This window comes from Eleutherodactylus coqui, chromosome 4, assembly GCF_035609145.1.
Source record: "Eleutherodactylus coqui strain aEleCoq1 chromosome 4, aEleCoq1.hap1, whole genome shotgun sequence".
Lineage (NCBI taxonomy): Eukaryota > Metazoa > Chordata > Amphibia > Anura > Eleutherodactylidae > Eleutherodactylus > Eleutherodactylus coqui.
In genome coordinates this window covers 5,829,762-5,855,216 of record NC_089840.1, presented here as the reverse complement: position 1 = coordinate 5,855,216, position 25,455 = coordinate 5,829,762, and the positions used below count along the sequence as shown (strand labels likewise).

At 49.6% G+C, this 25,455-nt stretch overlaps 1 protein-coding gene across 1 annotated transcript; it reads left to right on the top strand.

Moving 5' to 3' along the window:
- The first annotated feature begins 2,520 nt into the window (after positions 1-2,520).
- On the top strand, positions 2,521-17,308 carry LOC136625055 (carbonyl reductase [NADPH] 1-like). Its single transcript, XM_066598989.1, has 3 exons — positions 2,521-2,838; positions 15,589-15,696; positions 16,739-17,308. The coding sequence occupies exons 1-3, from the start codon at positions 2,553-2,555 to the stop codon at positions 17,173-17,175; spliced, it is 831 nt and encodes a 276-aa protein (XP_066455086.1). The 5' UTR covers positions 2,521-2,552; the 3' UTR covers positions 17,176-17,308.
- Positions 17,309-25,455: the final 8,147 nt, after the last annotated feature.

The following is a 25,455-nucleotide window of genomic DNA, read 5'->3' as shown; positions in this document are numbered from 1 at the left end:
CACTGACTTACGTAGTAAATAAAGCTTGTGATCATTGGTATGCGATTATTGATTAGGATTCTTTCTATATACATTGGGTCCAAGACGTATATACACCCTGTACTCGGTACTTAGTTAAAGCCCCTTGGGAGTGATTCCAGCCTCCAGTCTTCTTGGGGATGCCACAAAGTTTGCAGCCCTGGATTTGGGGATTTTCTGCCCTCTGTTAGGTTGGATGGGGGTCGTCTGTGCACAGCCATTGTCAGCTCTCTTCAGAGATGACTCGCGGACAGTCACAGAGTTGTCCTCACTATTGTGTTGTCTTGGTTGGGGTCTTGGGGTTATTGTCTTGTTGAAAGGTGACCCTTCTGCCCGGTCTGAGGTCCCTTGTCCTCTGCATCAGGTTTTCATTATCTCTGTACTTTGCTCCATTCAGCTTTCCATCCACCCTGACCGGCCTCCCCTCCCCAAGCATGATCTTCCACCACCAGGCTTCACTGTAGGGATGGTATTGGGCCGGTGATGAGCGGCGCCTGGTTTCCTCCAGACAGAACGCTTAGAGCCATAAATTTCCATCTTGGTGTCATCAGAGCAGATAATCTTGTTTCTCACAGTCTGAGAGCCATTGGGTGCTTTTTGGTAACCCCAGGGGGCTTTCATGTGTCTTGGGGCTCCCACACACTTGCGATTGTGTTTTTTGTTAACGCGATTGTCAATGGGACTTTCTAATGTTAAAATCGCAACGCACCGAAAACGTAGTTGCGTTGCATTTTTTTTACAATAGAAAATCCCATTGACAATCGCGTTAACAAAAACCGCAATCGCAAGTGTGTGGGAGCCCCAACTGAGGAGGCTTATTTCTGGCCCCTCCGCCATAAAGCCCAGATTTGTGGAGGCTACAGAGTTGGTTGACCTTCCAGAAGTTTCTCCCTTCTGCACAGAGGGTCTTTGGAGCTCAGCCAGAGTGGCCATTGGGTTCTTGATCTCCTCTCTTACAAGACCCTTCTCCCCCTTAGTTTGGGGGTCGGCAGCTCTAGGAAGATCTTGGTTGTTCTACTATGTAAGTATTATGGTGGCCGCTGGGTTCTTGGTCACCTTACTTACTTGACCCTTTGTTACCATGCGGGTCCTCCCGGGGCGGCTGGGCGCTGGGTCCCGCGGTCGGGGCGCGTCCCCCCGCTTGTTGTCCGGCTGCCGGGGGTGCGGCTGGCTGGTCGGCGCAGTGTGCGCGCTTGTGGGTGCGGGCGGCGCCGTACACGCGCCTGTGAATGCAGCTCCGTGCTCTGGCTCCTGTTCATTTAATTCTGTTGGGAGGTGCTGCCTGCCCCTCTCCGCCCCGGGGCAGAGGCTTCTGTTTATAAGGCTGGCAGGGAGGTCCATTCACTGCCAGTTATTGGTTTCGGTCAGTGTGTTTGCATCCTGCCTCTGTCAGTCTCCTGTTGTCAGCTTCTGCTATGTCTGCCAGGTCATCCCATCCGCCTCGGTCTGCTTGTATTTTCTGTTGGTTTGTTCATCTGCCCTTCCTATCGGTATTCTACCCTGTCCCATCTTGGTACGCCAGCATCTCTCCTCGGACCGCCTCCCAGTTGCCCGCCTGGGGTTAGCAAGGAGTGGAGGCAATAAGGCAGGGACAGGGGTTGCGGTAAGTTCTAGGGCAGCCCGGGCTGGCGTATCATCGGGTAGGATAATGTAACACCCCTCTCCCTCTTAGTTTGGTGGGTTGGCGGCTCTAGGAAGAGTCCTGGCTGCTCTTCCATGTAAGTATTATGGGGGCCGCTGGGCTCTTGGTCACCTCTCTTACAAGACCCTTCTCTCCTTAGTTTGGGGGTCAGTGACTCTAGGAAGAGTCCTGGTTGTTCTTCCATGTAAGTATTATGGGGGCCGCTGGGCTCTTGGGAACTTTCAGAGCAGCAGAAATGCTTTTGCAGTTTCTCCAGATCTGCACACACTCCTGTCTCTGAGCTCTGCAGGCAGTTCTGTTCTCCTCATGGCTGGATTTTGGCTCTGATCTGCATTGTGAGCGGTGAGACCTTATATAGATGGGGGTATTATGTCCAATCAGCTGAATTTACCCCAGGTGACTCCAATCAAGCTGTAGAAACATCTCAGAGATGATCCAATGAAATGGGAGGCCAGAGCTACAAGTGTCACCAGCGGGTGTGAATACTTATGTCACTGCAGAATGGGAGTTTTTAATACATTTTTTTTCCAAGGACGTCTGCCATTATGTTGTCACTTTGTCATTATGGGGTATTGAGTGCAGAACAATGGGAACACAGGGCCCCAACATGTAAAAGAAAGTGAAAGGAAAGTCTCCGGACGTCGCTGTAGGTTGAGCCCATAGAAATCTATAGATGCAGGAGAATGTACTTGTGCATAAGCTTCAGTATGAACTGCTCTATTTATGTAACTCAGCAGAGCAGTTCTGCACTCTGAGCACCAGATGGCAGCACATCACTCAGTTCTAGGAGGAGGGGGCAGATCTCAGTCCTTGCAGGGAGGAGCTGCCCCTCCTGCTATAATACCCTCCAGTCTCTGCACTTCCTCCTCTGTATACTGTAAGTGTTGTCAGCATGGCTGCAGTGCGGGTGGCAGTAGTCACGGGCAGCAATAAAGGTGTTGGGCTGGCTGTGGTCCGGGCTCTGTGCCGGCAGTTCCAGGGGGACGTGTATCTGACAGCCAGGGACCCCCAGCTTGGAGAAGAAGCTGTCAAGGCCCTAAATAATGAGGGGTTGTGCCCGCTCTTCCATCAGCTGGACATCAATGACCTGAAGAGTATCCGGGCTCTGCGGGATTTCCTCAAGGAGAAGTATGGCGGTCTGGATGTCCTCGTCAACAATGCTGGAATTGCATTTAAAGGTACGTGTGGCGGGGTCAGAAATACTTGCTGGGTAATTTTTGGACCATGAGTTACCGAAAAGTGTCCGTCTATATATATTTTATTAATTTATCCTGAGTTATATCTTGTATAACACTCCAGAGCTGCACTCACTATTCTGCTGGAGGGGTCACTGTGTACATACATTACTTATCCTGTACTGATCCTGAGTTACATCCTGTATTATACTCCAGAGCTGCACTCACTATTCTGCTGGTGGAGTCACTGTGTACATACATTACTGCTCCTGACTTACATCCTGTATTATCCTCCAGAGCTGCACTCACTATTCTGCTGGTGGAGTCACTATATACATACACTACTTATCCTGTACTGACCCTGAGTTACATCCTGTAGATCTTTTTATTATAAAAGTGAAAAACATAACAATAAACAGAACATAAATGTCGCTCAGTTGGCATAAACATAAAACAAAAACAAATCATCACTTATATTAACTGTACTTTGCCTTACTTCAGGACAAAGGGGACAAAAGCAAAAGGTCCATCTGGTCCAAATAATACACACAGCACACTACACCAACCTGCACTCCAAAACTACACTCACTCATCCTCACCAATACATATACGCTACATACTACATATAACAATATACACACATGTAAGAAAACATCCCTAACTCTCAGGATCCAGCCTGAAATCCCAAAAAAAGAAGAAAGAAAACGACTAATAACCAAAGCAATTATATAATAACAATAATGCAAATAACAAAAGTAGTAACAATAAGAACAACCCAATCCCTTTTTTTTTTTTTTTTTTTTTTTTTTTTTTTAATGTCCACCACCTAAAAAAAATAAAACCTTACATAATCCTAAACTAACCCTATATCCAGACCAAACCACCACACACCCCAAACAACCCCCTACGGTGCAGCCTGGGAGCCACGCCTGCATCCCAAGTCCGTGCTCAATGTCTATGTCCAGGACGAGCCGAGCTGCACCGCATACACACACCCTGCCCGCCGCAGCCTGAGGGCCACGCCCGCACCAACAGTCCGTGCCCAGTGTTCATTGTCCGGGACGTGTCAAGCTACGGCTGAGGCATAAATCCCCCCCCCCTCCCCCCAATAAACCCCCACCCAACCTATCTATAACCCCTAACCCTATATATAAAACAAAACATAACATAACATATAACATCTCTTATACTACACAACTACAAACCAACACTACATATTAGTACCCGAAAGCCTAAGGTTCAGTTACCTGCAGCCGTACATACTTTATCTTTGACCGAAAACAAAAACTCTACTAGTGGCACACACAGCCCTCCACCAGGACTGGATATGATAAGCTGGGCACCGACCAAATAGAGAAAAACTATCCCTATAGTTAATCTGTCCCTACAATGTCCCTACTCCTTCCCTAAAACTTACTCCAGAGAAACTGTCCCTATCTCTCCCTATTCTGTCCCTACAAAGACCCTAACAATAAGAAGACTGTCCCTAACGAAATACAAACCCTCTCCATAGGAGAGAGGCCTTAGTCGTGCCCAACCTCTCATAATCCAGAGAGCGCACCTTCACCAGGTCACCCAGGATGTTTCTATTCACCTCATCCACGGGGAGGATTTTCTCTTCCGTCGAAACTAGACACCGTGCGTTCCAAATGTGAAACCTAACCACTAGGCTGACTAAGAATAAAGTGCACCGGTCCCTGCGACCAAGGTCCCCGAATGCCCCATAGACCCATTCCGCATACGAGAGGCGTGCCAACCTGGGCCAACCAATGGAGGCTCCCACCCGTTTGTACACCTCTGTATTAAAGGGACACTGAAGCAGGAAATGCTCCATGCTTTCCAGTACGTTGCTGCACTCCTGGCGGGGGCAACCCCTATCCACCAGTGGCCTGCTCTTCAAGTTGCCCCTTACATACAGTCTCCCGTGGAAACAGCGCCAAGTCAAGTCCCAAAACTTCAAGGGGATCCTGTCAGAATTCAATAAACGTAACCCTCCCTCCAGGTCCCGACTTGGGCAGTCCTTGAGCGCCAGGGGCTTCTGGAAATGGGTCAACAGAACCCTCTTATCGAGGAGTTTCCTCGACAGAGTTCTGATCTCCCACATCCCCAGACCCCACCGACGTATCATCTTCAGAACCACGGTAGCGTAAGCCGGAAGATGCCCGTGCGGCGTGCGAAGATCCTTCACTCGCCCTCCTGTCTCCCATTCCTGGAAGAAAGGCCGAAGCCATCCCCAACAGGAGAATACCCACGGAGGAGCCCTCTCTTGCCAGAGGTTGCCTATATTGATCTTAACAAAGGTGTTTACGAGAAACACCACGGGGTTGACCATAGATAACCCCCCTAGTCTCCTCGTGCGATATGTGACATCTCTCCTAATTAGGTTCAACCTGTTCCCCCACAACATTAGGAAGAACAGGTTGTAGACCCGGGTCCAGAGAGGTTCTGGCAAAATGCATACGCTGCCCAGGTAGATGAATAAAGGGAGCAGGTATGTTTTGATCAGGTTAACCCTTTCCCGAAGGGTCAAAGACCAACCCTTCCACTGGGCCACCTTCTGAGTGGCACCATCGAGCCTGACCACCCAATTTTGCATGGGGTAATCTCCCCGGCCAAATTTGATGCCGAGAACTTTAGCCGAGTCCTGGGGCACTGGAAGGGTGTCCGGGAGACCAAATGTAGGATCTCCCCTTCCTAACCAGAGACTTTCGCACTTATCCCAGTTGATGCCGGACCCGGATGCTTCCGAGTAGCGATCCACCTCTGCCATCACGTACTCTGCCTCCCCCCTCGAGGACACAAAGACGGTGACGTCATCAGCGTACGCTGCCACCCTGAGGGCGGCTTCCGGCACCGCCCGATCCATCCCGACCCCCGCCATAGGCCCACCATCAATCATCCTAAGGAAAGGATCAATGGCAAACACGTACAGCAAGGGGCTCAGAGGACAACCCTGACGGACGCCAGACCCAACCTCAAATGGGTGGCCGACCCAACCGTTCACTAGCGGGAAAGTCTCAGCCCCCGCGTACAATGTCCTGAGCCAATTGACAAACCCCACTGGCAGGCCATATCTCAGAAGAACAGACCAGAGGTACTCGTGATTAACCCGATCAAACGCTTTGGCCTGATCCAAGGACAGCAGGTACCCCTCCCAGTGACCAGCCCTACCCTGCTCCACTGCCTCCCGGACACCTAGAACAGCACTAAAGGTGCTACGGCCTGGAACAGAGCAATGCTGGGCGCCCGAGAGGAGCCGGGGTGCAAACTTGACCAGCCGATTAAACAGCACTTTTGCCAGAACCTTCCTGTCCGTATTGAGAAGCGCTATGGGACGCCAGTTCTCAATACGGCTCGAGTCTTTACCCTTTGACAGAAGGATCAAAGCCGACCTCCTCATTGACTTTGGGAGAGTGTCCGAGGAAAGACACTCATTGAAAACCTCAGTCAAGAGGGGACTCAAGAGGTCCTTAAAGGTCTTATAGTACTCAGATGTTAAGCCATCCGGTCCTGGCGATTTTTTGAGCGCAAGCCCATCAATCGCCAGTTTAACTTCCTCTATGTTGATCTCCTCTGTCAAAACATTAAGGGAGAGGTCATCCCCTGGCTCAGGAACAGCTTCAGCCAGGAAAGCCGACATCACATCTCGATCTAGATCCCTCTTCCTCAAAAGGTGCGAGTAGAAGGATCTGATGACTTCCAGAATCCCTGATCTGGACCTGTTCAGAGATCCCGTACCGTCGATCAGTCCAGTGACAACTTTACGATTCACTGACATCTTGCAGTTTCTGTAAGGGTCAGGTGAGTGGTACTTCCCGAAGTCCCTCTCAAAAACCAAAGATGCGTGCCTATTATACTGGCACCCTTTGAGCAAAGACTTCACTCTGGAGATCTCCTCGCGGCTACCTCCAGTCGAGACGAGATGTTCGAGTTTCCTCCTCAGGCCCTGATAAAGACGATACTTACTCAGGCTCCTGAGGCTAGAGAGCTGGCGGAAGAACCTCGCAGCCCTGATCTTGAACATCTCCCACCACTCTGACTTACTGCTACAAAGATCCAGTAATGGTACCTGGCTCTGCAGAAAATCCTCAAAGGACTGTCTTATCTCTGCTTCCTCCAGGAGTGATGAATTCAGCCTCCATAAGCCTCTACCCATCCGGGGGGTCTCTGCAACATTCAGGGAAAACAAAATCAGACAGTGGTCGGAGAACTCCACCTCAACAACAGATACTGGTGAAGAGATGGCTTCCTCCTTCAAATAAAACCTATCTATTCTAGACCTGCACTCGCCTCTATAATAGGTGAAACCCGCGTGGCCTGGGGTGTGCCGGATGTGGACATCCACCAGGCGAGCTTCGCTAGCTATGCTATTAAGCGCGACGCTATCATAAGTCAGCTTGCCTAGGGAGCCTCCCCTGTCACGGGTCCTCGTGACTGCGTTAAAGTCACCCCCAAAGATCACCTGCCGACTAGTAAAAAGGTACGGCTTGATCCTCATAAAGAGATCCTTGCGGTCCCGCTTGGTTTGGGGACCGTAGATGTTGATTAGCCGAAGCTCTTGTCCCTTCATGAGAACATCCAGGATCAGGCACCTCCCTATTTCTAACTCAATAACCCGTCGGCATTCAACTGCTGCGGTAAAAAGTACCGCCACTCCGCTATATGGCTCGGCCGCAAGAGACCAATAAGATGGACCAGACCTCCATTCCCTCCTTGCCTTGTGCACAGCTGCCAAATTTGGCAGCCTGGTCTCTTGCAAAAACAAAATGTCGGCTTCAACGCGGCCGAGAAAATCAAAGGCCGCAAATCTAGCCATATCAGACTTAATGCTGGCAACATTAATGGATGCCAGCGTCAACGGAGCGGGTGCCGCCATCATTGGTGATTGAGTTAGATGGCTTTCTTCTTCCCACCCCCCTTCTCATCAGGGTCTGAGGATGACCCCTTGCCACGTTTCTTGGACACTGAAAGGTCCATGGCAAGGGGCTCCTCAACCTCGTCCTCCTTGCCACTGGGCTCTGGGCCAGCCCTCCCCCTGGATGTCACCAAACCCCCACAAGAGGAAGGCTCAGCACCCCCTGTAGGCCTCACGCTTGTCCTAGGCACCTCTCCCTCCGAGGACGAGAGAGCTTGGTACCTGTTGGAGAGCCCAACAAGAGGAGAGTTTGGATTGCCTTCCTGCACCTGGCCCGTTGCAGGGGAAGATTTCCCTTCCCTTTTTTTCATTTTCTTGGAGCCCTGCTTGCGCTTTTTCTTTTGCCACTCATCCTTGCCCTCACCCACACTTTCATAGTGGGAAGAATCTGAATAAGTGGCATCCTCTTCCCTTTGGATCCTCCTGACCTCCTCATCCAGCTCCCTGTCCCCTGGAGCCTCAGCCACATGATTTGCGTCCGGAGCAGGGGCCAGCATTGACCCACCTGCCACCTGGGTTTCTACCAGCTCCCTGCCCCTTCCGCGCTTCTCTTGGCGCCTTAGCTTGGCTGCCCCAGCATGTTTGTTCTTCCTTGGCTCCTGGGCTCCATCGCCTCTGCTGGTCCCCTCCCCTGCAGAAGCAACCTCACGGCTCTCCTCCGCTGGGGCCATGACCGCATTGGCGAAAGAGCGCGGACAGCGACTGAATGGGTGACCGAGGTCACCACACAGGTGACACCTAATCTCTGCACAAGATGCCGCAAGATGACCTACCTCGCCACACAGAGCACACTTGATGACGTTACAGGCTGCACTCAAATGTGTGGGGTCGCCGCACTTGTGACAGAGCTTCGGCTGCCCCTGGTAGAAGGCCAAGATACGATCCCTGCCAAGGAAGGCCGCGGATGGTATGTGGGCCACCGAATTCCCTGAACGCTTAAGTTTTACCATAAACGTCCAGGCTCCGGACCAGATGCCGTGTTCGTCCCGGTTCTTATTGGGCATATCCACCACCTCTCCGTACCGACTTATCCAAGTCATGATATCATAACAAGAGAGGGACTCGTTACGAGTCAAAACGGTCACTCTCTTGACTCCAGTCTGGCGGGTTACCACTTGTGCAGCGAAACCGCGCCAGCCGGGCTCGTCCTTCATCAGCTCATAATTCCCCCAGAAGAGCTCCAGGCCCTCCGGGCGAGCAAAGCTGATGTCGAACTCAGACGAGCCGTAGGGGTGGATCAGGGCATAGATGTCATTTGCCCTGAAACCCATCTTCAGCAGGAGCTCCACCACCTTACTCCTGGATGGGCACGCGTCATTGCCTCTCCACTGAAGACGAGCCACATTCCTACGGCCAATGTCCTGCCCGGTTGTCGGCAGGGACCAGACAGTCTCCCCCCTTTGTTCTCGGAAGGCACCAAGACCATGTCTCTCCACCCAGAGAGACAAATCCACAACTCTGCCCCCTACATTCATCGAGCTCTCCCCCCTCCTCAAGGCCTCCAGGAGGCGCTGTTGCAAAACGCCGTCCCCAGAGCCCAAAGACAAGGAGGACGCCTCTCCCCTCCCTCCAGCGGCGACACTGGCATAACTTCTACCAGATGTTGTCGCCGCTGGAGGGGCGACTGGATCCTGACCCACGCCCTGACTACCCTCCGAAGCCCCACCCACCCGTACACAAGGTGGCATACTTGCCGGGGAACCGGGGACAGCTGTTCCTGCAGGAACAGGGGCAGCAGGAACAGGGGCAGCAGGGGTACCAACAGCCGCATCCATTACCTCACTGACTTCTCCATTCGCTGCTGGACCAGGACCCATGTAATCTTTACCATTAACTTTCCCTTTATGCCCTGAGGGAAAGTCCATGGCACTTCCGGTGGGTGGCTGAAGATGCACTTCAACATTTCTCTGGACATTGGTGGCTGTAGCTCCGCCCACCTTAGCCACTCTAGGAGTTGTAGTTCCTCCAACTTTCCTTGCAGGATCTTTACCATGTGTGGGAGGATCGGCAGACCCAGCCACCACCCCCTGCGCCCCCTCCGCACCGGAAAGGCGCTTTAGGGACACAGGGGGGACAGCTAAGCCACCACCGGTGGGACCTGGTGCTGGATCACGCCCCCCTCCCACTGGGACGTGACCAACAGCACCAGCACCTCTGGACTGGCCGCGACTCTTCGCTTTCCCAATGCTCTTCTCCACCTCCTTTACTCCTCCATTCCCACTACTAGCACAAGCGGGCTTGGAGTTTTGGGCCGCATTAACCCTCTCTTCCCCAGTCCCCTGCACCGGACCCACCACAGAGCCCGGGACTAGGAGCTCAGGGTTACCACCCTGGTTTGACTTTGCAGCCAAACCAGAGTGCTTGGTGACATAAACGAACTTTTCTTCAATATACGTTTTTTCCTTTTTCCTCCTCTTTTTGCTTGAGGTCTCCGGGGGTAAATCATTCCCGAAATAGCAAGACTGCAGCCTCTCTGGGGACTCTTGCAGCTGTATCTGCCGCATTATCAGCGCCCCCTCTCCACTACTGCTGCAGCTGTCATCTGTATCCTCTGAATCTGACTCGCCCGACGTGGAGGGCAGGCTGACCTGTTCAGCTGGGATGCTGGGCCCTGTAGTCCCACCTGGCAGTGCTGATTGCTGCTCTCCAGAGCACCCAGCTCGACCATCCTGAGCAGCATCGGATTCCACCGAGCTGCTGCTGCTGGAGTGCCTGGCAGAGCGCTCTTTAATAGCACCGCTGCTCACAGACGCCATTTTGATAAACCTCTCGTCATTTAACAGTTTTTCTTTGAAAGGCCCACTTCTTTCCAGGATCCTTTCCCTCTCCTCCGCATAAAACTCAATGGCCTCCTCACAGGCTTCAATCTGCCGTGATATGGCCAGTTTCCTGGTACGGGATTTTGCCCGCTTCGCATCATGTCGGGCAGCGTGCAGCTCCTGCGTATATTTATTCAGCTGCCTCCCGACATGTCCATAGTCCTTCATATATTTGGCGATACGGGTTGCCACATCCGTTACTGACTCGCCCTCCCTGCGATCAGCCCAACTTGCCTGCAAACGTTGTTTTTCAGCATGGTCCTCCACTCTCTTCCTCTGGCTCCGAGTCATCTTGGGCTCCTCCAGGGGAGTCAGGGTGACATTGCTGCCACTCTGACCTGATCTTCTCCCCTCCTGGGGTGCAGTCCTCCCTCCCCCTGACCGAAGCCAGAGGGAGGAGGTCCGGGACTCCATGGCTGGAGCAAGCCCAGCACCTGTAACCTTGGCTGGGTAAGATTCCTCTCAGTGGTGACCACACCCTGGATCCTGCAGAGCTCTCACACACCCAACCTTACTCCAGAGATGCACTCACTATTCTGCTGGTGGAGTCACTGTGTACATGCATTACTTATCCTGTACTGATCCTGAGTTACATCCTGTATAATACTCCAGAGCTGCACTCACTATTCTGCTGGTGGAGTCACTGTGTACATACATTACTTATCCTGTACTGCTCCTGACTTACATCCTGTATTATCCTCCAGAGCTGCACTCACTATTCTGCTGGTGGAGTCACTATATACATACACTACTTATCCTGTACTGACCCTGAGTTACATCCTGTATTATACTCCAGAGCTGCGCTCACTATTCTGCTGGTGGAGTCACTGTGTACATACATTACTTATCCTGTACTGACCCTGAGTTACATCCTGTATTATACTCCAGAGCTGCGCTCACTATTCTGCTGGTGGAGTCACTGTGTACATACATTACTTATCCTGTACTGATCCTGAGTTACATCCTGTATTATACCCCAGAGCTGCACTCCCTATTCTGCTGGTGGAGTCACTGTGTACATACATTACTTATCCTGTACTGATCCTGAGTTACATCCTGTATTATACCCCAGAGCTGCACTCACTATTCTGCTGGTGGAGTCACTGTGTACATACATTACTTATCCTGTACTGACCCTGAGTTACATCCTGTATTATACTGCAGAGCTGCACTCACTATTCTGCTGGTGGAGTCACTGTGTACATACATTACTTATCCTGTACTGATCCTGAGTTACATCCTGTATTATACTCCAGAGCTGCACTCACTGTTCCACAGGCTTCAGAGCTGAAATCTTCCAGTATTCCTTGTTACTCAATGTTTACAGCTTGCAGTGGTGATCTGCGCTGTGTATTCGGCCCCTCAGGCACTGTAGAGCATAATCATGTGGCATCAAGGCATGCTGGGAGTTGTAGTTTTCCTGCGGTGTGGTTTGATAGCCCCTGGATAGACTCTAGTCGTGGAGTGCAGATGTTTGGACGGGTCTCGGCTCGCCTTGTAAGCTCTGTATCTGCAGAGTCACGCTGACTTGTCTGTAACCTGCAGTTCTGGTTTGTTACGCAGTTTATGGTTTTTCTGCATAGAACCCTTATAAATAGCGGCTGCCAGAACTCGCTGCCCGCCACTGCGGCTGCCAGAGGAGTCGTCATCGAGGTTCCTGACAATCGGGCAGCGGCCATGTGACGGGGGGCTCGCACCCCCTTGACCTAATCTGAAACACGTTGTGAGCGGCTCGTATTGATGCACGGAGGGATTTCCTGCGCCAACTTTGCAGCACGAACCCTGAAGCCGTGATCATATGAACGCACGCAATTGTTTATAATAGCGTGTACGGACGATTTCAGTACAAATTAGGCTCCCAAATCCGGGCCCCATTATGGGTGTAATGACACACAATGAGTGAACCCACAATATGAAGTCTTAATACAGCGGAATTACTTTACTGCTGATGCTGCAAAGTCCAATAAGTTGGGGTCCCCTCCATTGTATCACATATTGTAATACCGTAGCGCCGAGCAATAAACCCGGCGTGAAGCCTCAGGCACCACATGGACTCCAGCCCATACAATGCACAGACCGCCTTCTGTGCCCCGAGATTTATAAAACGGACTCTGTTGCCCATTTGTAGCCACCAATCACAGCTCGGCCTTCAGTTTCTAACACAAATCTCCCCATTGCCCTTCATTACTTGCCTGAATATAGTTATTGAAGCCATGGACACTTGTAGGGGCAATTATTTTCACTGAAATGCGGGTATTTTGGGGGTTTTAGTAACATTTTGGCAGCTTTCTGTCTTCTGCAGCTTCTACATAGCGCTGTATATGGACACTGCAGACGGCGGCTCAGTAGGAGATCCGTGTGCTGGACCGACAGCTTAAGGCTCTTGTATACTCAACCATCATAATTAGAGATGAGCGAGTATACTCACTAAGGCACATTACTGGAGCGAGTAGTGCCTTAGCCGAGTATCTCCCCGCTCGTCTCTAAAGATGCGGGGGGCGGGAAGCGGCAGGGGAGAGCAGGGAGGAACGGAGGGGAGATCTCTCTCTTTCCCCCGCTCCCCGCTCCCCGCCGCAACTCACCTGTCACCGGCGCCGGCTCCCGAATCTTTAGAGACGAGCGGGGAGATACTCGGCTAAGGCCCTACTCGCTCCAGTAATGTGGTTAGTGAGTATACTCGCTCGTCTCTAATTATAATCATTCAGTGTAAATGCCGGCGTGATCTGAACGATGGACAATAATTAGTTTGTGCAGGTATAGAAGTCAAATGACGGATCGGCGCCTGTAAACAGGAAGTCTTTCATCTATGAACCACTGCCTGTTTACTGTGAATGGATCCCCGGCGCGCTTCACCTCCAACCAATGAGTGATCGCTGCTCCTGTGCTTCCTGCATAGGAATAATTATGGCTGGTACAGCAGTCGGGGGCTGAAGGACTGTCGGGGTGCGTTCACACAGGACCACCTGCCGGGCCCAGATGTCCAACGGGTCATCCCAGCAACGATCATCGCTGGTGAATGAAGGCGGAGCGCGATCATTCCAGCCTCCCGCCTCCATCCAGAGTACGCAGGCAGTCGCTCGTAGAGAAGGGGCTGCCAGCTTACACGGACTGATCCGTTGTCATGCATGCAGAAACTCAACAACCAACGAGAAGCAAACTAATTCTAATTCCAGTGATCTGCAGAAGACAAACAATGCAACATTTTTAATGAAACCCAAAAATGATCGTCAGCCCAAAATAGATGCATTTAAGTGAAAAAAATACTTTCCTCCCTCAAAGGGGTTCATACAAAAATGACCAAATCTGGGATTGACAAGACAACTGTTAGGGGGATTCACAACTGGCTGAGTGATCGTACTCAAAGAGTGGTCATAAATGGCTGCACATCCAAGTGGAAGAATGTATCAAGTGGGGAACCACAAGGCTCTGTCCTGGGCCCAGTGTTGGTCAACATTGTTATAAATGATCTGGAGGAGGGAATTGTGGGAAACTGATCAAATGTGCCGACGACACAAAGCTAGGAGGGATAGCTAACACTAGGGAAGAGAGAGAGAGGAATCAAAAAGATCTAGAAAAGCTTGCACAGTGGTCGGCGACTAACAGAATGGTATTTAACAAGGAGGGATGCAAAGTCCTACATCTGGGCAAGAAAAATGAAGAAAGCCCATAGAGAATGGGAGGAATTGGGCTAAGCAGCAGCACATGTGAAAAAGACGTGGGTATACTAATAGATCATAGACTGAACATGAGTCAACAATGTGATGCAGCAGCCAAAAAGGCAAACACAATTCTGGGATGTATTAAGAGAAGCATAGAGTCTAGATCCCGTGAGGTCATTATCCCCCTCTACTCTTCCTTAGTCAGACCTCACCTGGAATACTGGGTCCAGTTCTGGCCACCCCACTTTAAAAAAAGACATAGACAAACTGGAGCAAGATCAGAGAAGAGTTACGAAGATGGTGAGCAGTCTGCAAATCATGTCCTACTCTGTTTCCCTGAAAATAAGACCGTGTCTTATATTAATTTTTGCTCCAATAGATTTTTTTTTTTACATGTATAGCTGCCTGGACACTATTTATATTGTGTTTTTTTTGTTTTTGTTTTTTAATTGTAACCAGCGCTAAATTTTGGAGTAGGGCTTATATTTTAAGCATCCTCAAAAATCCTGAAAAATCGTACTAGGGCTTATTTTCAGGGAAACTGGATCTGTAGAATGGTTAAAGGATCTGGGAATGTTTAGCTTGCAGAAGAGAAGGCTGAGAGGAGACTTAATAGCGGCCTACAAATATCTGAAGGGCTGTCACAGTGCAGAGGGATCAGCCCTATTCTCATCTGTACAAGGAAAGACTAGAAGCAATGAGATCAAACTGAGAGGGAGGAGACACAGATTAGATATTAGACAGTGAGGGGGATCAATGAGTGGAACAGGTTACCACAGGAGGTGGGGAGTTCTCCTTCAATGGAAGTGTTCAAACAAAGGCTGGACAGACATCTGTCTGGGATGATTTAGTGAAACCTGTACTGAGCAGGGGGTGGGACCCGATGACCCTGAAGGACCCGATGACCCCCGCAGGTCCCTTCCAACTCTACCATTCTATGAAATGTGATAGAACATAATACAATTTTTTTTTTATTCCTCACAATTTCCATTAAAAGCCATGAAGAGAGCCGTGTATAAGATGGGAGACGTGCGGAGCTGTAGCAGACTATAGGCGCTGTATTATGGGGTCCTTATGCTGACTGGGTATATCCATATCATGGTCACCCTGAATAGATATCAGGCGGTTGCTAAGTAACCATAAGCGCCCCCCACACACATACTCTATGCCAATAGTCTTATTGTGCCATCTGTAGATGATTCGCCAAGTCTGATTGTTTGGCCCCGGTGATCCCAAGAACAGGGCTTGGGTCTGGTCCCTCGTTCCTGGCACTAGTTGCTCATACATGGCGGCCGCTCTCTTCGGTGTACCAACGTATTTGACCTGAACCTCACAAACTTTCCATGTCTTATCTTTCCAGTTGCCGACACGGCGCCATTTGCCACCCAAGCGGAAGTCACTCTGAAGACCAACTTCTTCGCCACAAAAGACATTTCCGATGAGCTTCTTCCACTAATCAAACCGCATGGTGAGTGCGCGGCGACGGGCCCGTCCACCGGGGGGTAAAGTGTACCGACCCATCTCATTACGTCTGCCGTGTACACCGGTCATCTGACCGCTCAGAGCAGAAGAGCTTGTGTTCACCTGCGGGGACCTGGAGGTTGGTGTCACCTTTAACCCCTTAGTGATTTTTGCAACAATCTTTTGGGGATTTTCATCTTCACTTTTTAAAACCCACACATTTTTGTTTTTCCATCCACCCGGCTTGTTTTTTTTTTTTTCTTGGTACCATTTTTTTATGTACATTTGATGTATTGTAGAATTTTTTTTTTTTTTTGAGAGTGCGGAGAAAAAACACCAACTATTGTTTTCCCCACAGTTTAGTCATGCAGCATAAATGACGGTCAGGTTTTTTTTCTGCGGACCGGTACGATTACGAAATTACCAAAATTGTATATTTTCTTTTACGTTTTTCTACAACAAAACCCTTTTCTTTGGATAATCTATATTATTCTGCATTGGCCCTCCGCTATTACGTGGTGTAGGGCAGATGACCCACTAAGGCTGCTCCCTCCCTCTGTAAGCCCTTACATTGATCGTGGCATATAAGGGGTTAACAGCAGGGATCAGTGTTCTCACCGATCCCCACTGTTGCAGCAGGAGCCTGGCTACTGGCATAAATGTTTGCTGATTTGCGGAATGTGCTACCCACCTGGGTTGTACACTTACACCCCCGGGTGGGAAGGGGTTAAAGTATCATCGTGGATATTAATTGTCCCATATCTGTAGAAATCTGCCAACCATTTAAAGAGTTAACAGTCGTCATTATAGATGTTAATAATTGGCAACGATTATGATGGTCTGTTCCCTATTTGAATTCTGTGGAGGGCCCCCGGGGGCTGCTGTGTACCTCAGTTACTCCTGTGGGAAGCGATGGCATCAGACAAGAGATACTCGAGCCATTTGCAGGCTAAAGGGTTGGATGGCCCCCATAGACATCACATTATAGCCTGAGCTGTAGGACCGGTCCTCTGTGCTGCCGCTCACCACCATGTGTTGTGCTTTTACAGGAAGAGTTGTCAATGTGTCCAGCATGGTCAGCATCTCGGCTCTCACCAAGTGCAGCCCCGAACTTCAGGAGACGTTCCGCAGTTCCACCATCACCGAGGATGAGCTGGTGAAGCTGATGGAGCAGTTTGTGGAGGATGCCAAGAACGGAGTCCATGAAGAGAAGGGCTGGCCAAACACTTCTTATGGGGTGTCCAAAATCGGGGTGACAGTGCTGTCCAGAATTCAAGCACGTCAACTAAAGCAGAGCAGGAAAGGGGAGGGCATCCTTCTCAATGCCTGCTGCCCAGGGTGGGTGAGGACTGACATGGCAGGCCCCAATGCCACTAAGTCACCAGATGAAGGAGCTGAGACACCCGTCTACTTGGCTCTCCTCGCGACTTCCTTGGATTCGCCCAACGGGGAGCTGGTCATTGATAAGAAAGTCGTCACCTGGTAGATGTAAGATCTAAAGCCCGATGCCCTTCTGTCCGCTGTTGGCCTTAACCGAAGCCCTTATTAGTAGGACGATGCCTCGTTTCTCCTGTGAGATGTAGTTTTATATCTATAATAAATGTTGTCATTACCTAAAATGTGAGGTGGAGTTCGGTTCTTTGTGCTGCAGCCTGTAAACATGACCTCACAGGGAAGCGGCCGCGGGGAACACAGCGGGGAGCCTGGAAGGGCTAGTGCATGCCTGTTTGTTGGATCGCTGCATGGGGAGCAAGTTTTTGCAAAAAAGAAAAACCCCGGACATCCCCTTTAAAGACCTACACTGACCGGCCCTTTATCAGCACCCCAGCTTCTTTATTAGAGCTCCTGCCTGTTTAGTACTCGTACCCCGGGGTTCCCCTCCATTCAAAGCTGCACTGCATGTTAATGGTAAATACGAGGTATTAGCTGATATTTTGGCCAAAATACGTGAGCCCACAAGCCACGTCACGGGTCCTGGTTTATTGTGGGTCACCTGTGGGAAGGGGCCTGTGATTCTGGTATGAGCTATCTAGCCCTCCTGGCAACCATCGTAAGCTATTCTGTACAATCTATATGGACCTTCTGTAGACCATCCCCCACCTGACTCAAAGGGGCTGACGCTTCTGTTCTCCTCAGCGCCGACTCTCCATGTTTCATCCAGACTCAATAGCTTTACTAAATAAAGAAGAGTCTCCGATTTTAGAAATTTACCCGCCAAATGTTCATCTTCTCCTGTTTTGTCTGTCTTCACAGTAGATTCTGTGTAGCATTACGTGACCCTCCGCCTGATAATATCTCCACTTCTCTGACATCTACAATTCCAGGCTAACCATGCTAAATAGATGACCTGTTGCAGGTGTCACATGACATTATAGCCGCCGCCCGCTGCGCTCTCATTACTAGATATGAATGGACTCTGTTGGACATAACGCAAAGGCCAGATTTACAATGGCGAGCGCGGAAATTGGACCGACATGGAGCTTGTAAACCTGCAGTTGTGATGCCATCTGCGAGAGAAACGCGTTGCGTCGCGGTCCATGAGATCTTCACACACGTTTTTCATCAGCATGAAAATTGATTGTTATTTCAATAGGGTGAATTAAAGCTCGCACCCACGGGCCTGGAAATCGCATCTGCATGCAAGTGAGATGCGATTTTATATATATATATATATATATATATATATGTGCTTCTGGTAAAGAATAATGTGGAATATCGCCCAAAATGGGAGGTTCTGCAACTCTTCTATCGTGCAGCATTAATTCACCTGCTGTCAGTTCTGATAATTCTCATTCTTGTGTGCGGATTCTGTGTATCTTGCAATACAGACAAACAGTGCGCTCCTATAATTGTGTTGGGGGTCTTCAACGGAGACCAGTGCTGATGTTGCCTGAGTCCAAATTCAAAGGAAAGTTATTATGAGTACTCGTAGGAGAGAACCATAATAAGCCACTACACACACACACAGTCTAGTGAATCAAAATGAATTCTACTTTATTGTTGAACATTGCCAGTTTTTATACAAGATGAAAAGAAGGCATTTCCAAATGTTGCCTGGTACAAAGATTAGTGACAAAAGGTCAAACTACTTTACATTCTAATATTGCTGACCAAGTCCTCATTCCAACAGGTTACCATATGGCTGTAAACCAAGGCCTTCTAAACAAAGAGGTATCAGCACATTCCTGTGTGAAGTGGACATCAAACCGTTACATAGGATCATAAAGGTTGACTCCACACTGTCTGAGTACAAACTTAATGACACCTCTTCCCAGACCAGAATGTAATCTTAAATGTCCATCCTGTTAAGTTCAACCTTGTCTCCAAGTCAACCGGATTTGCACATCAAAGAGGGGGCATTGTTTCTAGTAAACACATAGAACTGGTTTAGCCACCTACTCAGTATATTCTGGTCAAAGGTTCAAACTAATCAAGATGGCTGAATGAAATCATACATTTAGTATTTTAAAATCCTCATCCAATTAAACGCTTGAATATCCCTTTTGACATATGATTCTATATCCAAGTTCTATTAGCAACTTCCGGAATGTTTTACATATTTTTCATTTCCATAATACATAACATTAAATAACTAATGTCACATTTATTACACTGTTTCCTTATCTTTCTTATGTTGGGTTATTTAAAAATAGGATTAACCCCTAACAATTGCGCGGGGGGCGTTTACACCGCCTGTTTTGTCGTGTATGTTTTGTGTATTGTGAGACGTACATTATTTGGCGCCGGGTCTGTTTATATTTGTGGAAAATTCACCTATTTTCGCACAATATCATCCATTATTTCCAGCAGGAGGCAAAAATCGCATCGCGCTCATGTGAACGCCCAAGTATGCGACGCCATACTGTTGTTTTCATGAAACGCATCACACGCACGTAAAGAATTGCAAGTGTGATATCTGTCTGAGTTTCTTAGACGGTTATTGCGCCCGGCGCTGTAAATAGTCCTTTATGATGTAAGCGCCTTATACGCAGAACCATTCTTGGTCAAACAATTGTCGGATCGTGCGAATTTGAGCAAATTGTTCCGTGTAAACGCGGCCGGTGATTGGACGACTAACAAGGATCTGTTCGCTTCTCGTTTATCTTTCATCTGCTGCAGACATAAAGATAATCGTTCTCACATTTTTGCGCATGAACAGCGATTGTTGAGTCGTCCAGATTCACCGGCGCAGTCAATGACTGAACGGTTTATGAGCGAACATCTTACCCGCTTGTATGAACGAGCGAACTCCATAATCGTCTGCACGTTCGCCAAGGTGAATGATGAATCGCTCCGTGTAAAAGTACCCGAAGGCCGGCGTCACACGGGCGTCTGTCTATTGGCGCACTCCTCAGTACAACTTTTTTGCGCCCTGCCCTAGACTTTTATCTGCAGGTATCGGCGTATTTTGCTGTACGGTTTCCGCCAGCGGCACGTGGCAAACGGACGCACCAATTGAAATGGCTAATTATGTCCAGATGCGTTCTTTTTCCAGCGGGATTAGGCCGCTCTCGCACACGTTCACAAAATGCCGCCATGGAAAATGAGGCATTTGACTACGACATTGAGGGCGGTTTTGAACGCATTGTACGGCGTTTGACAGTGTTTTTTAACTTACACCATCACTGTGATAATGAGGTGCGGTAAACACGTAGAAATAGAAGAGGCGGCGCTGGAGGGTCGGTCAGCGACGCCCCAGTGTAATCCATGGAGGTGTTATACTGTGATCAGCGCAGTGGTTGAAATGCTGCACTAATCGCTGTAAATACCGGTCTGTGTGAGCGCTAGGAGTCTATGGAGGTGCGCAGATGTGTACATATGTATGGGTGGTTATGCGCAAAACACTGCACATACCTACGAACCATGGCACCTCAAGGGGCTACATAGCTTTATCAATCGGGTTGGAGGGAATGAATAGCTGAGTGCTGTGACCAATCACAGGCAGCGCTCAGCTGTCATTCAATGACGGCTGGCTGCTGCCCCTGATTCGTTACAGTGCTCAGCCAATCAGAGGCAGCACTTTCTGGTGACGGGGATTTTTCAATTCCTGGCCTCCCAAAGACCGGAGATGGCTGCTGGGGACGGACAGAAGAACTGGACGGCTCTTGTAGGTGCGTTCATTTTTTCTTTTCTTTATTTTTTTACAGCTAGGGAGAGTTTTCAGGAAAGGCCTTATATTTCAAGCTCTTCCCAGAAAATCATCACTGCAGTACTTGCCTGCAACCCATTGCTTACAATGGGGCTGCAGAGCGCTAGCCACATTGAAAGCAATGGATAGCATCACGGACCTTTGCCACAGCTGAGGCAGAGAATTCCTTCATCCCTGTGGTCGCCGTGGGGATGAAGGAATCCCCTGCCATAGCTGTCACAGCTGTGTCAGGGGAGCGCGATGTACTGCCTATATCGTCAATGGGACCAGCACTGCTGGCGCCGGCCCCATTAAAAACAATGGGCGATAGTGCTGATTTTTCTTAGCGCTGCGAGCGTGCAGTGAAGGCATCGCAAATGAGATGAAATGATTGAAAATCATTGGTTACGGTTTCATGTGTTTTTCCACTCACTCTCACAACGCAAGAAAGCCTATCGCAAGTGTGAAGCCGGCCTTACAGGAGGACGCTCCGCCAATCTCTCCTCCGTCTCCATCCTCTCCTTCCAACTAACTCCTGTCTCGCTAAACTCCTCCTCCTCCTCCTCCTCACACCTGACTGATTACAATCACCAAAGGTTATGAGATACAAAACTAGACTAAACGGATACATTTTTCAGACATTAACTCCTTCATGCCCTGCTGTGTTAATACAGACAATACTGTTCCATCCAACACTACATCCAGTGACATGAGACATACAGACATCCGAGTGCTGGGGGGCCCCCGACCTCTGGCCCCTACACTGCTTCATGTGTTACACAATTGGTTTGGACTTGCACGGCGTTCAGAGGACTATTTGTTCTCGCATTTTGATTTTTGGGTTTGAGCCAATAAAAATGTTCTTTGACCTTTCTGGATAAGAATCTGCAAGGCTGAAAGTATCAAGTCAAGTTCTTTAGCCGACGAATACCCTCCAGCATCAGGACAGGAGGAACTACCAGAGCTCTACAGAATGTCCTCCAGCATCAGGACAGGAGGAACTACCAGAGCTCTACAGAATGTCCTCCAGCATCAGGACAGGAGGAACTACCAGAGCTCTAGAGAATGTCCTCCAGCATCAGGACAGGAGGAACTACCAGAACTCTATAGAATGTCCTCCAGCATCAGGACAGGAGGAACTACCAGAGCTCTACAGAATGTCCTCCAGCATCAGAACAGGAGGAACTACCAGAGCCCTACAGAATGTCCTCCAGCATCAGGACAGGAGGAACTACCAGAGCTCTAGAGAATGTCCTCCAGCATCAGAACAGGGGGAACTACCAGAGCCCTACAGAATGTCCTCCAGCATCAGGACAGGAGGAACTACCAGAGCCCTACAGAATGTCCTCCAGCATCAGGACAGGAGGAACTACCAGAGCTCTAGAGAATGTCCTCCAGCATCAGGACAGGAGGAATTACCAGAGCTCTAGAGAATGTCCTCCAGCATCAGGACAGGAGGAACTACCAGAGCTCTAGAGAATGTCCTCCAGCATCAGGACAGGAGGAATTACCAGAGCTCTAGAGAATGTCCTCCAGCATCAGGACAGGAGGAACTACCAGAGCTCTAGAGAATGTCCTCCAGCATCAGGACAGAAGGAACTACCAGAGCCCTACAGAATGTCCTCCAGCATCAGAACAGGAGGAACTACCAGAGCCCTACAGAATGTCCTCCAGGATCAGAACAGGAGGAACTACCAGAGCCCTACAGAATGTCCTCCAGCATCAGGACAGGAGGAATTACCAGAGCTCTAGAGAATGTCCTCCAGCATCAGGACAGGAGGAACTACCAGAGCTTTAGAGAATGTCCTCCAGCATCAGGACAGAAGGAACTACCAGAGCCCTACAGAATGTCCTCCAGGATCAGAACAGGAGGAACTACCAGAGCCCTACAGAATGTCCTCCAGCATCAGGACAGGAGGAACTACCAGAGCCCTATAGAATGTCCTCCAGCATCAGGACAGAAGGAACTACCAGAGCCCTACAGAATGTCCTCCAGCATCAGAACAGGAGGAACTACCAGAGCTCTACAGAATGTCCTCCAGCATCAGGACAGAAGGAACTACCAGAGCCCTACAGAATGTCCTCCAGCATCAGAACAGGAGGAACTACCAGAGCCCTACAGAATGTCCTCCAGGATCAGAACAGGAGGAACTACCAGAGCCCTACAGAATGTCCTCCAGCATCAGGACAGGAGGAACTACCAGAGCCCTATAGAATGTCCTTTAGCATCAGGACCGGAGGAACTACCAGAGCCCTACAGAATGTCCTCCAGCATCAGGACAGGAGGAACTACCAGAGCCCTACAGAATGTCCTCTAGCATCAGGACCAGAGGAACTACCAGAGCCCTATAGAATGTCCTCTAGCATCAGGACCAGAGGATCTACCAGAGCCCTACAGAATGTCCTCTAGCATCAGGACAGGAGGAACTACCAGAGCCCTACAGAATGTCCTCCAGCATCAGAACAGGAGGAACTACCAGAGCCCTATAGAATGTCCTCTAGCATCAGGACCGGAGGAACTACCAGAGCCCTACAGAATGTCCTCTAGCATCATGATTGGAGGAACAGGAGGCGCTGCAGAGCCCTACAGAATACCCTCCAGCGGCTACTGACCAAATTGTCATTCCTAGTCCATGAGGGCGGCCTGAAGGCTCCTTATCCTGTAGTCAGCCCTTTGCTCACAGCCCAGCATTGTGCAGCTTGGTCGGCATGTCTGCCATTCGCCCCCCATTCTCTCCACAGAGGGGCGCAGGTTCACACCGAGCACGTGATGAACATGTTGGAGACGCCGCGGTGAACATTCTGTGATGGGGATTTAAGTGTTCCTGTAGTTTTTTTGAGTGGTGTATTTCCCCGGGTCCTCAGACTGGTGGCGGTCCGACGACGGCCCCCCACCGATCAGCCTATCAGGTCTTATGTATCTTTGTCATGTCAAATGAAACGAACCCCCTCCTGATACGGTAACGAGTTCTGTAATTATCTGCCGATCGCCCGTAAGTCACCAGCAAGCTATCAGCTCTTTTTATAAACTCTGATTTCTGGCAGCGGGATGCGGACCCGTGCCCCTGCAGAGACCTGCGGCTCACCCACTCCTGGCATCTTCCATCTCTGCTATGTGCCAGCTGATAGAACGTGCCGCGGCTGTGTGCATAGGATTGCATATTCTAAAGCAATCCTATGGCAGCGGGCACGGGCGGAAATTCTGCGGGAAATCCAGCTGCACCCGCCTTAGGCCTCATGCCCACAGGAAAAATCAGGCCCGCCGCGGATTCTTCATGCAGAATTCCGCAGCGGGTCCCTCCTTTCCCGCGGACATGAGGCCTAAAAAGAACAATTCCTTACCTGTCCGGACGCTGCGGATCTGCCCTCTGTCGTGGCCGGATCTTATTTCTTTGGCCCGGCGGATGTGCTCGGCACACCGGCAGCATGCGCGCGCTGTGCACTCTAGTTTTTTTTTTAACTCCTGCTCCCCCCCACCGGAGAGCAGGAATTCAGCTGCGGGTATGTCGCGGATCCGGACAGCTCCCATAGGCCTCAATAGAAGCCCGCGGGAGCTGCCTCCGGGGAGACCCGCACTAAAATGGAGCATGCTGCGGGTGTTTTCCCGCACACGCAATCCGCCCCTCAAGGAAAAATGACATCCGCAGGCATTTAACTACCTGCGGGTGTCCAATGCATCCCTATGGGGAGCGGATCACACTGCGGGTGATCCGCTACGGATTTTAATGTTATTTTAGCGGAGGACATGAGGCCTTACAGTTAGTAAAAAAAGCCAATATAAATAGTGTCCAGGCAGCGATACATGTAAAAAAGGAAAATCTTTTGGACCAAAAATTAATATAAGACCCTGTCTTATTTTCAGGGAAACATGTATATATATATATACTCCCCCCAGTAGGGGAATGCTACTGACAATGAGTATATATATATGTATGTGTGTAGCCCTACGGAAAGGATTGGTTTTGACCGTGAGGGTATATGTAACATGCAAGCATTGTAGCGGATCTTTACGTTATGTTTATGTTTTGATTCGCCTTCATCCATTTTGTTACGTTTTTGATATAAAAAACATACGTTTTTCGCCGTAAACTCTTTTTTTTTGTATCGTTTTGTAGTTCAGCCAGTTTTTTTTCTTTTTCTTTCCTTTAGCTCTGTTGAACTCCTGAAATGCGCCGCCATCCGCTTCCATACATTCTTCATTGACTGCAATGTTAAATACCGTATGCATTCACATAATCTTTACGTGGGACAGACAAGCATAGTCGGTTACGCTTTTTACACTAGTTTTAATCTAGTTTTCCGTTTTCATCCGTTTCCCAGCCCTGGGCATCACGCCGGTCCCTTACATTTCACACGCCCAACAACATGTAGTGTTCGAACACGATGACGCTCCCCGCCCGGCACAGAAGCACAATGCATATACAATAATTGTAACAAGGAGCAAATACCAATCCAAATGACATACAATAAAGTGTCAGCGATGGGAGATCGGAGTCCGGTCGGCGCACTACCCTCTCTCACCACTAGGGGCCAATACATTCTAGGGGCCGTAACACCTAGTAAATCATTAATCCTGTCTTGTGTAACTCGCTCCTTGTAATCTGATTTCTTGTACAGGTGATATTCCTATGACAACAT

Coding starts and splice junctions, on each gene's coding strand:
- LOC136625055 (XM_066598989.1), top strand. CDS start 2,553: ATGGCTGCAGTGCGGGTGGCAGTAGTCACGGGCAGCAATAAAGGTGTT. Junction 2,839..15,588: donor TGCTGGAATTGCATTTAAAG/GTACGTGTGGCG, acceptor TTATCTTTCCAG/TTGCCGACACGGCGCCATTT. Junction 15,697..16,738: donor TCCACTAATCAAACCGCATG/GTGAGTGCGCGG, acceptor GTGCTTTTACAG/GAAGAGTTGTCAATGTGTCC.